At 42.7% G+C, this 14,067-nt stretch overlaps 1 protein-coding gene across 1 annotated transcript; it reads left to right on the top strand.

Annotated features, from left to right (window-relative positions):
- The first annotated feature begins 6,226 nt into the window (after positions 1-6,226).
- On the top strand, positions 6,227-12,249 carry LOC119891050 (myelin-oligodendrocyte glycoprotein-like). The gene is made up of 3 exons (XM_038702383.1): positions 6,227-6,613; positions 11,671-12,000; positions 12,071-12,249. The coding sequence occupies exons 1-3, from the start codon at positions 6,583-6,585 to the stop codon at positions 12,133-12,135; spliced, it is 426 nt and encodes a 141-aa protein (XP_038558311.1). The 5' UTR covers positions 6,227-6,582; the 3' UTR covers positions 12,136-12,249.
- The last annotated feature ends 1,818 nt before the right edge of the window (positions 12,250-14,067 follow it).

The following is a 14,067-nucleotide window of genomic DNA, read 5'->3' as shown; positions in this document are numbered from 1 at the left end:
CCCGCCGCACGTTTCACCTACGTGCACGAATTTTCTGTGGTACGTGTATCTTGTCCAGACGCACAAAAAAGTCTCTTGGAGCCATAGCCTAAACCCAACAGGAAGTCGGCCATTTTGAATTTTACGTCAAATTTTGGATGATTTACACACTTCGTACTTTAACGAACTCCTCCTAGGGATTTAGTCCGACCGACCTCAAATTTCTGCTGGCCTTCTAAAGGCATTGAAGATGAAAAGTTGTGCTATTTGCAGTTTTCGTCAATGGGTGTGTCCGTGGCGTGGCGTCAAAGATCAACTCTTCGCCATGACACGGAAGTTGTCGTAACTTCAGTGTACATGCTCACATCTGCACCAAACTGTACATGTAGGATGAGAGTCCCGCCCTGAAACATGTACATGCTGACATTCACCCACAGTCATAGCGCCACCTGCTGGCAACAGGAAGTGACTTTTAACGAAGCAGCCCCCGCCGCACGTTTCACCTACGTGCACGAATTTTCTGTGGTACGTGTCTTGTCCAGACGCACAAAAAAGTCTCTTGGAGCCATAGCCTAAACCCAACAGGAAGTCGGCCATTTTGAATTTTACGTCAAATTTTGGATGATTTACACATCGTACTTTAACGAACTCCTCCTAGGGATTTAGTCCGACCGACTTCAAATTTCTGCTGTGCCTTCTAAAGGCATTGAAGATGAAAGTTGTGCTATTTGCAAGTTTTCGTCAATGGGCGTGTCCGTGGCGTGGCGTCAAAGATCAGCTCTTCGCCATGACACGGAAGTTGTCGTAACTTCAGTGTACATGTCACATCTGCACCAAACTGTACATGTAGGATGAGAGTCCCGCCCTGAACACATGTACATGCGACATTCACCCACAGTCATAGCGCCACCTGCTGGCAACAGGAAGTGACTTTTAACGAAGCAGCCCCGCCGCACGTTTCATACGTGCACGAATTTTCTGTGGTACGTGTATCTTGTCCAGACGCACAAAAAAGCCTCTTGGAGCGATGCCTAAAATCAACAGGAAGTCGGCCATTTGAATTTTACGTCAAATTTTGGATGATTTACACACTTCGTACTTTAACGAACTCCTCCTAGGGATTTAGTCCGACCAACTTCAAATTTGTGCTGTGCCTTCTAAAGGCATTGAAGATGAAAAGTTGTGCTATTTGCGAGTTTTCGTCAATGGGTGTGTCCGTGGCGTGGCGTCAAAGATCAAGTCTTCGCCATGAACAGGAAGTTGTTGTAACTTCCAGTGTACATGCTCACATCTGAACCAAACTTTACGTGCTTGATAACTCAAGGGGTCCCTTCTCTGCTATTGGTGGACCAGTCAGAAGAGGCTCATGGGTGTGTCCGGGCGTGGGTCAAAGATCAAGTCTTCGCCCATGACACAGGAAGTTGTTGTAACTTCAGTGTACATGCTCACATTGAACCAAACTTTACGTGCTTGATAACTCAAGGGTCATCTTCTCTGCTATTGGTGGACCAGTCAGACAGGAGAGCTCTTACTCTGCCTGCAGACATCAACGATCTTGCCCCTCACACAGTCAGATGGCTTCCTTCAGTGCACTGAGGTGTTTAACAACTCTGAAGACACTACCAGCAATGTCTTCCTTCTCTTTTCACGTAGACGCTCCGACAGACAGTGCTTTCAGTTTGCTGCATGCATGGACACAGAACTGCGGTATAGGGAGAAGCACACGGTCAGCTGGCTGCAGCTAAATCTGGAGTGCACTGTCATTCAATTCTGTATGGTAAATTCAGTTTTAACGGAGCAGAGCGAGCTGACAGGCAGAGTTAGAGACTTTTTCTGTCCGTTTCTCTCTTTACAAAGACGCATGTCAGAGGTTCTCTGAAGAGGGCAATGAAGTCTCAGTAGTACCGATGCGAGCACGACATACAACACAATTTATCAAATTACACACGGATATACAGTATGAAAATAAGATTGATTGGATTATACTCACAGGAAGTATAAAACCTGTTACATGCGTCTATTAAAAGTAAAGTAACACAAAAATGTCAGGGAAATTACTTTACTTAGATTTAAGTACTGCAGTTGTACATTTGAAATACCTTCCTACTTTCTGATAGGAAGCCTTCTTGAGGTGGATAAAACATTTCTTCTTATATTCTGATTTGAGTTGTGGACAACTATGACCACATGAATTAAAAAAAAACATTTCACTGCCCAAGTCAGCTATAACACAAGTCTTGTTCATCAGACTACATGCTGTACAGTATTTGTGGACAGATTTTGTCCCAGGATTTATTATGCATTTCTTCTTCTTCGTTGCATGATTTAGAATAATAAGGTGAGAAATGGGTCTGTTCTGAGTTCATCCTGCACTGCAGCAGCTAATAAAGTCCATTTAATCCCAAAAACGCTTTTCTTTTAGGCAGGCTGGAGCAGAAAACAACTCACCTTTCTCAAGTTGTACAGTAATGTCACATGTGTATGAAGGTGGATCAAACAAGCTAATCTTAAATGTCAAAGTAGAGAGGAGCTAGTAGGCCTATTATTTTCATTCATTACACAATATGAATAAGCTATGCAGACAGTTGTAAAGAAAGAACATTTTTCTTCTGTTCTCTACTTGTTATAGTTACACAGTATTAGGGGTGTGGGCTGTATTAAAAGTATCCACTGTTCTCCCATGCTCTAACACACAGTAACGATGAAATGTGTGCTGTTCTCACATTCTTCCTCTGTATGTACACATAAACAACAAGGCAGGGAAATATAAAAGGAATTTATTTTATTGTTTGGGTACATTATTGTTCAGTGTACATGCTCACATCTGAAACAAAACTTTACGTGCTTGATAACTCTCCCACCCGCAGACATCTACACCAATACCGATTATATTCATAGCGCAAGTGCTATGTAGCTCCACATAGGGGACACAGGAAGTGACATATAACACCTTCATGCGGCGTCGGAACCGCGTAGAAATTCACAGCCGCACCGGCTGAGCTCCAGAATATGCAACTCGGCCGGTTCACGCGCGGACGCGCTACAAGTGCGAGGGCCCGCCCAACGCTGCTTGCAGCTTTAATTTTTAGGGCCCGAGCACGACCGTGTGAGGTCCCTATTGAATTTGCTCGGATTATTTTTTTTTATTTTATTTTTTTTTCTGCAAAGTAGGCCCAAATGACATGGCCTAAACATACTCGAAAACTCACCAAAATTTGCAAACATGTCAGAACCGGTGAAAAATTTCGTATTCTACAAGTTTCGCACATGGGCGTTGCAAAATGACTCGCTAGCGCCACCTAGAAAATTGGAAAAAATTAGCCCCTCGTTCACGTTCAACCTACATCTACGAAATTTTCTGGGGACATGTATCATGTCAAGACGCACAAAAAGCCTCAAGAACCCATAGCCTAAAGTCAACAGGAAGTCGGCCATTTTGAATTTTATGGCCATTTTTGGATGATTTACACACTTCGTACTTTAACGAACTCCTCCTAGGGATTTAGTCGGATCGACGTCAAATTTCTGCTGTGCCTTCTAAAGGCATTGACGATGAAAAGTTGTGCTATTTGCGCGTTTTCGTCAATGGGCGTGTCCGTGGCGTGGCGTCAAAGATCAACTCTTCGCCATGACACGGAAGTTGTCGTAGCTTCAGTGTACATGCTCACATCTGGACCAAACTGTACATCTAGGATGAGAGTCCCGCCCTGAACACATGTACATGCTGATATTCACCCACAGTCATAGCGCCACCTGCTGGCAACAGGAAGTGACTTTTAACGAAGCAGCCCCCGCCGCACGTTTCACCTACGTGCACGAATTTTCTGTGGTACGTGTATCTTGTCCAGACGCACAAAAAAGTCTCTTGGAGCCATAGCCTAAACCCAACAGGAAGTCGGCCATTTTGAATTTTACGTCAAATTTTGGATGATTTACACACTTCGTACTTTAACGAACTCCTCCTAGGGATTTAGTCCGACCGACCTCAAATTTCTGCTGTGCCTTCTAAAGGCATTGAAGATGAAAAGTTGTGCTATTTGCAAGTTTTCGTCAATGGGCGTGTCCGTGGCGTGGCGTCAAAGATCAACTCTTCGCCATGACACGGAAGTTGTCGTAACTTCAGTGTACATGCTCACATCTGCACCAAACTGTACATGTAGGATGAGAGTCCCGCCCTGAACACATGTACATGCTGACATTCACCCACAGTCATAGCGCCACCTGCTGGCAACAGGAAGTGACTTTTAATGAAGCAGCCCCCGCCGCACGTTTCACCTACGTGCACGAATTTTCTGTGGTACGTGTATCTTGTCCAGATGCACAAAAAAGCCTCTTGGAGCAATGCCCTAAAACCAACAGGAAGTCGGCCATTTTGAATTTTACGTCAAATTTTGGATGATTTACACACTTCGTACTTTAACGAACTCCTCCTAGGGATTTAGTCCGACTGACTTCAAATTTGTGCTGTGCCTTCTAAAGACATTGAAGATGAAAAGTTGTGCTATTTGCGAGTTTTTGTCAATGGGTGTGTCCGTGGCGTGGCGTCAAAGACCAAGTCTTCGCCATGACACAGGAAGTTGTTGTAAATTCAGTGTACATGCTCACATCTGAACCAAACTTTACGTGCTTGATAACTCTCCCACCCCGCTATGGAGGACCGATCCTGACACAGTCAGAAATAAATACAGAAATAAATAAATGCTCAATAAATAAATAAGCTTTCAATTAAATACACAAAAAAATAAAGTAAATAAATAAATGTTGGTATTAATTAAATTATACAAGGAGACATAAATGTATATATTTTAATTAGTGCCTTTACTTATTCACCTTTGTTATAATTACCTTATTTGTTTATTCAACTTTATTTATTACTAATTTTTTTAATATATTTATTTATGTGTGTGTTTTAATATTTTTGTCTGTTTTATTCTTCCTTTGTATTTATTTACCTTATTTATTTTCACCCATGGTATTTATTTCTGCCTGTCCTTTTTAAATTTCTGTTTGCATTTCTGCCTCATTATGCAAATGAGGAGGGGCTGTGTCTCAAGGGGTCATCTTCTCTGCTATTGGTGGACCAGTCAGACAGGAGAGCTCCTACTCTGCCTGCAGACATCAACGATCTTGCCCCTCACACAGTCAGATGGCTTCCTTCAGTGCGCTGAGGTGTTTAACAACTCTGAAGACAATACTACCAGCAATGTCTTCCTTCTCTTTTCACGTAGACGCTCCGACAGACAGTGCTTTCAGTTTGCTGCATGCATGGACACAGAACTGCGGTACAGCACACAGTAACGATGAAATGTGTGCTGTTCTCACATTCTTCCTCTGTATGTACACATAACAACAAGGCAGGGAAATATAAAAGGAATTTATTTTATTGTTTGGGTACATTATTGTTCAGTGTACATGCTCACATCTGAAACAAACTTTACGTGCTTGATAACTCTCTGACCCCCAGACATCTACACGTCAATACCGATTTATATTCATAGCGGCAAGTGCTATGTAGCTCCACATAGGGGACACAGGAAGTGACATATAACACCTTCATGCGGCGACATAACCGCGTAGCAAATTCACAGCCGCACCGGCAGAGCTCCAGAATATGCAACTCGGCCGGCTCACACGCGGACGCGCTTACAAGTGCGAGGGCCCGCCCAACGCTGCTTGCAGCTTTAATTTGTATTCGTTTTTTGGTATGTATGGATTTCTTGGGAAATTTTATGTCAATAGCACCTTTAGAAACATGTTAACTTAGAAGAATGGTGACATGTTCAACATTTACTTTACCTGCTGTGTAGCACCTTTCATAGACTAAGGGGTCACAAAGTGCTTTACAGTAAATTAAATAAACTAAACAGTAATATATATATTATAACAAAATACAAAACCATATTAGTTAAAAGCTTGTCTAAAAAGATATGTCTTTAGGTGTTTTCTAAACGTTTCCCCAGAATCCAAGGCTCTCAAACCTAAAGGGAGAGACTTCCAAAGCCTTGGAGCCACCACACAGAAAGCACAATCACCTCTTGTCTTAAAACTTATTTCTGGGAACAGTTGAAATGTCTCGACCTGAAGACCTCAGAGAGCGACCAGAGGTGTGTGCATGAATTACATCCTGGATGTAACAGGGAGCTTGTCAAGGCTCTTTGAGTAATGATTAAAATTTTTAAAAAGTCAAACCAATCAGAAGCCAATGAAGGGACTTAAGCACAGTGTTAATGTGCAGTCTCCTGCTGGTCTTAGTCAAAAGTTCCTGCTGCTGTCTGTACAGCTGATGTTGTGCTTTGTTGTCCTCTCAGTCTACCAGGTGGAGGTGGATTCAGAGGTGGAGTCTGTCCTGCTGCCCTGCAAAACCACAGTTCACCTGCCTGAAGGCGTCACAGTGGAGTGGAGGGACAGTTACAAAATGACGGTCCACGTATATAAGAACGGCTCTGACCAGCCTGAAGAACAGCACAGTTTTTACAGAGACCGAACAGAGATGAAGAGAAACCTGCAGAGACCTGGAGACCTCAGTCTGACCTGAAATACCCCACAGACTACGACAGAGACACCTACACCTGCACCGTCTACAGCAGGGAGAGAGACATCCTGATGGAGAAACAAGTGGAGCTCAAGGTCAAAGGTCAGTGCTGTAGCTACAGGTCAGAGGTCAAAGCTCTGAAAACCAAATTGCCTGTTTCAGTCCCCAGCTGATCAATCTGCACATCTCTAGCTGTAGAAGGTGACTTACAGTCCAACAAGCTGGTAAACAAGCTAGCTGATGTTATAACATCGTGGGCTCATGGAAAAATGATCAGTTATCAGGATTAATTTCTTAATGACTCAGCATCATCTGTATTAAAGACTAAAGAATGAGTTCATCTGATGTTTAAAGTGAATAAAACAGCCCTGCCAGTCTGCTTAACATTACTGCAGTTTCACAACTACTGAAGGATCAAACTGGTTTTCTGCCACCGGACTCCTGAGAGGGAAAGCAGGCAGAGGACCAAACCACTGTGAGGCAAGAGAGGGGGACTCAAAATGTTTCGAAACTTAAAACACACTTTTACTGCCCTGTGTGTGTTTCTATTGTTTTACTACTTACACAGTTATTCTAAGTACAGTGCAAACGTATTTGACACGCTGCTGATGTTCCTACTTACAAAGCATGTGGAGGTCTGTCATTTTTATCATATTATGTCATGCAATAAAATGCAAATGAATCATTTAAAAATCATACAATGTGATTTTCTGGATTTTTGTTTTAGATTGCGTCTCTCACAGTTGAAGTGTAGCTATGATAAAAATAACAGACCTCTACATGCTTTGGAAGTAGGAAAACCTGCAAAATCAGCAGTGTATCAAATATTGTTCTCCCCACTGTAGATATCATTACATTATTAATGCCAAAACTGTTTCAACAATAACTGACTGGGAAATATTCTGTTTATTAAATGAATGCACGGCATGGATTTACTTAATACACAAGTGTTCATATTAGCAACATGCTACAGGTGGTGAATAATAGGCCTTATCATACAGCTGCATCTGTATCAAGGGAAGCCACCTTAATATTTTATAATGATACATAGGGACCTAGGTTACCCACAGCAGTGAGGGCCAACGCCAGGCTGACAAAATAACATCAGCTAGTCAGCCATTAGGACAGTTAGCCGAAGCTGCAGCTGCATCAGTAAACTATGCTAGCTACATAAACAATGTCAAATAGCTTCTGCTGCGCTGTTGGACTCTGAGCGATCAGCAGCAGCAGGTGACAGTCTCACTTTATGATAGCGGTATGATTATAATATTATCATTAACCTTAACTGGAGCGTAACCCAGTATAAACAGTAGAGTCTAAAAGAGTTCATTAGAAGTTAATCTGAGATTAAAAGTCATTTCATGTTGATGAACAAGGTAAAAACATGGAGATGTATTTTATTAAAAACTGTTATATGTTGTATGATAAATAACTCTAACACGATAATGTTGAGTTAAAAACAGCATTTTTATGTTCAACTGGTAAAACTGTGCTAATTGAGCTGGAGTCTAATAGTGGGCTGTCATTGGTTGGAGGAGTGCATGATGGGAAATCAAGGTCAGGAAAGGAGGAGAGCGGCAGAAGGAGGATGGCGTCTTTGAGCCCGGGAGTGGAAATGTTTGAAAATGTTGAGAGTATGGCGAGTGAACGGGATGGTGAGCGAGGAGAACGGCAGGAGGTAACATGGAAGAGACCAAGAAGGAAGAACTCTGTGTCCAGTCACAGTGAGTCGGAACAACAGAACCAACTGAAAAAAGAGAGGAAAACAAACGGGACGGGAGAGAGGAAAGTGGAGATGGAGTTCAGAGAAGTTTCTGGTAGTAAACTACATCCAGTGAAACTTCCAAAGAGATCGGACACATTAGACAAGCAAGATTTCTGAGTAAAGGGAAGATGTTGATTGAAGCAGTCAGTAGAGTTCAACAGATACTGAAGATGAAGACCTTGAATGAAGTTCAAATTAAAAGTCCCGTTCCTGGGGCTAATCGTAAGGTTAGAGGAGCGATCAGTGGAGTTCCATTAGATATTGCTATTGAAGAAATGAAGAAAGAAATGAAAGGAGACAGAGTCACGGCAGTGAAGCGTCTTCCTACTAGATATCAGGGGAAATTAGTTGATAGTCTGTCCTACTGCAGTTTGAGGGAGACGTGCCTCAGAAAGTAATGATTGGCTGCATGAGCTTTAATGTGAGGGAGTTTGTACCTCAGCCGTTACGTTGCTTTAAATGTCAGAGAATCGGACATGTGGCAGATCAGTGTAAATCTAAGGGTGTGCTGGAGAACATGAATATGGCCGCTGCGCAGTAGTCACTAAAACTAAATGTTGTAACTGTGGGGGGAACATAGTGCTGCTTACCAGGGATGAGGAGTTCAAAAAAGAGCAAAAGATATTCAGAGATACAAAATAAAGTATCATACGCTGAAGCAGCAAAACAAGTCTCATTGATAGTGACAGCAGATTCTCAGCAAAGGACTTCCCTAAACTACCACAGACGCAGAACACGAGTGCCATAAAGTGTTCACATAAGTGTGCAGTTAAAGACGATGCTCTGATAGTGGAGAAGTTTCCATTTGTAGCTTTCATAGGTTTGGTAGTGAACGTAGCGCTGCAGCAGACAAAGAAAAGGTCCAGGCTGAGGACTATTGTTGAGGCAGCAAAAGATTATTTGGGGATCACGGAGATGACTGTAGACATGTTACATGAAATGTCAGCACCGAATGACGGAACATCTCAGTTTAGTGACTAAGTTCATAAAGGGTTTCCTTATCCTTCAGTGGAACGCCAGAAGCCTGATTGCAAACGCACAAGAATTTAAGAGAAATGTGCAACAGTTAAATGTAAAGCCTGACGTTATCTGTATTCAAGAAACATTCATAGTTCAGATAATTTGACAGAAGAAGGTAAAATCAGAAGACGGCAAACATTAGCTAGATACCCGGAGGTACTCGAGAACAGAAACTCTAATCAGAGTCCTCTAGATGAGGCCTTTACCGTGCCTGAGCTGAGGAGGGCTCTGAGTAAGAGTAAAAGAACGACACCTGCTAAAGACAATATGAGCTTTACTATGATAGAACATTTAAATGCTTCTGCATTGGGTAAAGTACTGGAGTTATTGAACAAGGTTTGGGAGGAGGGGAAGCTTCCAGTAGGGTGGAAAGAAGCAATTATTATTCAGATTAAGAAACCTGGGAAAGATCCTACAGATCCTGATCATTACAGACCGACAGCTTTAACTTCACATGTGTGTAAAACCATGGAGAAAATGATTCCAGAAAGAATAAGAAGAAGAAATGAGCTTCTTTCAGCACTTCAGAGTGGATTTAGAAGGGGGCGTAGTACTCTGGACCCTTTAATATGTTTGGAAACTGATGTTAGGAAAGCTCAAGCTAATAAAGAGGGGGTGCTAGCTGTTTTCTTTGATATAGAGAAGGCGCAGGAGGTCTTTTAATACAGCGAGATAAAATGGGTATTGGAGGTAAAATGTAGAACTGGATCAAAGGTTTCTTATCTGGTAGCTACATAATAAGGAGCAAATATTACAATTACTTAGATATGTATACAGACGGATCTAAAGATGAAGAGGACGAGGGAGGAATAGGAATATATATAGCAACAATGAATGTAAGCGTTGGGAAAAGATGACCTGATCAGGCTTCAGTGTACACGGCAGAGATGATGGTGATTATTGTAGGACTGCGGTGGGTTGAGGAAGTAAAACCAGACAGAGGGGTGTGTTGTGTTGATTCTCTAGCAGCCCTTTATAGTATTCAAAATATGAAATCTGATAGAGAAGATCTAATGCTAGAAATCCAACAGAGTTTATTTAGATTCCAGACACTACGGATAGATGTGAGATTCTGCTGGGTACCTGCCCACGTAGGTATAAAAGGGAATGAGAGAGCAGACAAAACAGCTAAAGAATCAACCGGGACGAACGATGTCATAAATACAGCCCTTGGAAAAGGAGAAGCTGAGGCGATAATCAGAAAAGAAACCATGAAGAAATGGCAGGACGGCTGGGATGTGGATAAAAGTGGAAGGAAATATTACAGCTTGTAAAAATCTATTAATGCTCAGGGAACAGAAGAGAGGAGAGCGTTTTAACCAGGCTGAGGTTTGATCATACAGGCTTAAATAAAACATTGTTTTAATGGGCAAAAGTCAATCAGACGTAGGAAATACAGGGATGAGAGGATGAGGCTGAATCAAAAGATGAGTCAGGCAGGAAGGAAGTGAACCTTGAAGGTTTATTAGGCCCAACAGGAGACGGAGTAAAGGACACACAGAAAGCTGTAGCACAATATCTGAAAAATATAGAGATATCAGAGATAGTGAGAGCAGCTGATGTTGGGGAGGACAGACAAATGTGTTGTAAATTATTACTGATGCAGTCAGAAACTCTCCAACCTCTTTGCAACCTGCAGCTTTGGCTTTTTTATCCAGCGCCCAGCAAAGTAACTTTAAAAAATAAAAGGACCAATATTTCAGTGTAAAAATGCTCAGCAGGTGATCAGAAATGACGTCATAACAGGAAACCAGAATAATCCAGGAGATCATTTCCATGGATGGAAAGAATGAGATCAATAAGTTATTGATTTCCAGTATTGATCAAGAAGAAAGCTGAAAGAAACCAAATGTGTTGATCACTCAGAACAAAGAAATGCAGCTTTAATAGTTTGGATCAATGAAAGATTGATGCTCAGTTCTCTTCACATCATGTTGAAGCCGTTTGGAAAGAAAAGTGGGCTCAGAGTCGGCAGAAGAAAAGGCCAAATATTGATGAAGCAGGAAGAGCAGTTTGGGATCAGATCCAGATCAGATGTTTGTGTGTCTCGGTGTTCTGGACTGATGTTGAACATGTGGAGCTGAGATTCATTTACAGAACAGAGATGAAAACATTTGAAAGCTTCTTCTCTTCAAAGTTCAGCTTTAGATCCAGAAATGTAAAAGTCCAGCAGCTCAACACTGACAGGAGACATTACTGTGAAGCAGCACATGGACAAAACAATCCCAGCAGCATCAAGACTCTGATCATCTCCAACAGCTTCCTGTGTTTCTGTCCCCTGTTAGCTGCTGCTCTCATCTGCTTCTGTCAATAAAGTTATTCAAACTGCTGCTGCTGTCTGTGCAGCTCATGTTCTGCTTTGTTGTCCTCTCAGTCTGTCAGGTGGAGGTGGAGGAGGGGGCGGAGTCTGTCCTGCTGCCCTGCAAGACCACAGACAACCTGCCTGAGGACGTCAGAGTGGAGTGGAGACACTATGATCCCTATGAGACGGTCCACGTGTATCAGAACGGCTCTGACCAGCCTGACCAACAGGACCAGGTTTACAGAGACCGAACAGAGATGAAGGAAGACCTGCTGAGAACTGGAGACCTCAGTCTGACCCTGAAATCCCCCACAGACAGAGACGGAGGACGATACAGGTGCAACGTCTACGACAAGAACTGGAACACCATGAGAGAGAAAACAGTTGATCTCAGGGTCAAAGGTCAGTATGCAGACTGAGGTCAGAGTCTCTGTGTTTGTCTCTGTCTGACTGTCCTCTGTCTCCTCTGCAGAGAGAAGCAGGAACAGAAGCAGCTCCGCTGATCCAACTCCTCTGATGGCCGATCAACCTGTTTGATCTTTGATCATTGATCCGATCTGACTCTGGATCAGAGAGAAAATGGAGGTGAAGCAGCTGATGGAGGACGGATGAAGACAGGAGGACGCTTTGTCAGCTTCTCTTCACTCTGACTCCTCCTACTGACTCTCACACACAGTCTACACACTCACTATTGATTCCTGCTGATCAGTGATGTCAGAGTGAGGTCAGCGTGATGTCACATGGCTTGAACGGGCGTGTTTCCTGTGAACCTCCCAGCGGCTGGATAACAGCTGCGGCTCTCTGGATATTTGTGGCTCGTTCTAATGCGTGCAGTCAAACAAACTTTATTTCTACAGACACAGAGAAGTCAGCAGCTGCAGGAAATCAGAACCACTGACAGGAAGTTAAGAGTCAAGTTAAACCACATGTCAGAACTTTCTACAGCAGCAGGATTTAGAAGATGCTGGAAGCTGCTGTCTTTAGATTTTGGACCCGTCACAATTTGTCACATTTTCTGAAGCCACAACAAATCTTGTTGAAAGGAAACAGTTGATTGAAGGTCCAGTTTCAAACGAAGAGTCAAAGCTTCTCTTTGTGTCGACTCCTTTAATGAGAACATTGAAAAGGACTCGAGTCCAAGTCTCAAGTGTCCAGCTCAGATTATTCCAGCACCAACCCTGGCAGGATGCAAGTTAAACAGAAAGCAACACATTTAGTGACAGAACAGAAAGCAGCCAGCTGTTAAAATGGACTCAGAGAATGAAGACACAATAAGATTTGATTCAGTCAGACTTTCACAAGAACAAAGGTTTGTTCAGCCTGAACACAAATGTGGTCTGTAGTGTTTTTGTAGTCCCTGTTTATTCAGCGCCTCTTCCTCCTCACTACACACTGGATCAAAGCACAGCAGTTAAACCCAGAGGCCTCCAGTGGACCTGGTTCAGGCCTCTGAAACATCTGGACTCTGTGATCTTTGTCTTCCAGCGTTGACATTTGGAGCAGGTATAAACAGACGTCACGTGATCTAGTTTGTTTGAAGCGTACCGAGTCCTTCAGACGTTGATCTCAGAACTCAGCAGAAACTCCACTTCTTTAGTCTCTTTCCTCCAGGTTCTGGTTTTTCTCGTCTCTCTGTTCATTCCTCAAAGATAAAGCTGGATTTTTCATTGAAGCTGAAACATTTCAGTAAATATGCCAGATTTAGCCAGAAGGCTGTTTTTCATCTGTAGTCAGTACAAGTCAACACAAAACAGACAACATAGTAAAACCAACCCAGGGACCAGTAGACTCCAGCACAATATACTAGCAGTCATTATGTTCCAGTACACAGGTCATGAACTGTTACCAGAGGAAATCAGAAGCTTACAGTAATCTGTTGGACTCAAAGATGTTATGTTATTAAAGTGCTGTTTATGCACTCAGATCTAATTCAATAATCTGGTTTCCTGCAGCGGTTTGAAGCCAAAATAAACATTTTGCTGTGATTTCATTTCAATAAACTGATCAAAATGATGCTGATTTGTTGAACATATGAATTCCTGCTCTGTCAGGTCTGTCTTCAAGATGACAAGCAAACATCTTTTAAAACGCTTGTTTTCTAAATGGAGTTCTGCTCAGTCAGGGCGATGCTATGCTAACTTGTTTCAAGTACGACGACGGCTGGAATCATCTATCAGACACAGATTCATTTTCAGACCTCACCAGGTAGTTCAGCTTCCCGCCTCTCTTTTCTCCCAGCATCCTCCTGTCTCGTCTGTAGAAATATGAACTAGTGGTCCACGCGGTCCTTGTGGTCCGGACCGGTTGCCGAGGGGTCCGTTGCTGGTCCAAAGCCACTGCACACCTCCTCTGTATAATAAAAGCTTTATTTGTAGAGCACTTTTCAACACGGGGAACAAAGAGCTTTAAAACAATCCATCTGTCAATAAAGGAAAATAAATGAGGCGTCACACAGTGAAAGCTTTTTGT

Source organism: Micropterus salmoides, unplaced genomic scaffold, assembly GCF_014851395.1.
Source record: "Micropterus salmoides isolate LMB-PRFRI ecotype aquatic unplaced genomic scaffold, ASM1485139v1 Ms_hic_scaffold_675, whole genome shotgun sequence".
Lineage (NCBI taxonomy): Eukaryota > Metazoa > Chordata > Actinopteri > Centrarchiformes > Centrarchidae > Micropterus > Micropterus salmoides.
This window is presented reverse-complemented; position numbering and strand designations above follow the sequence as displayed.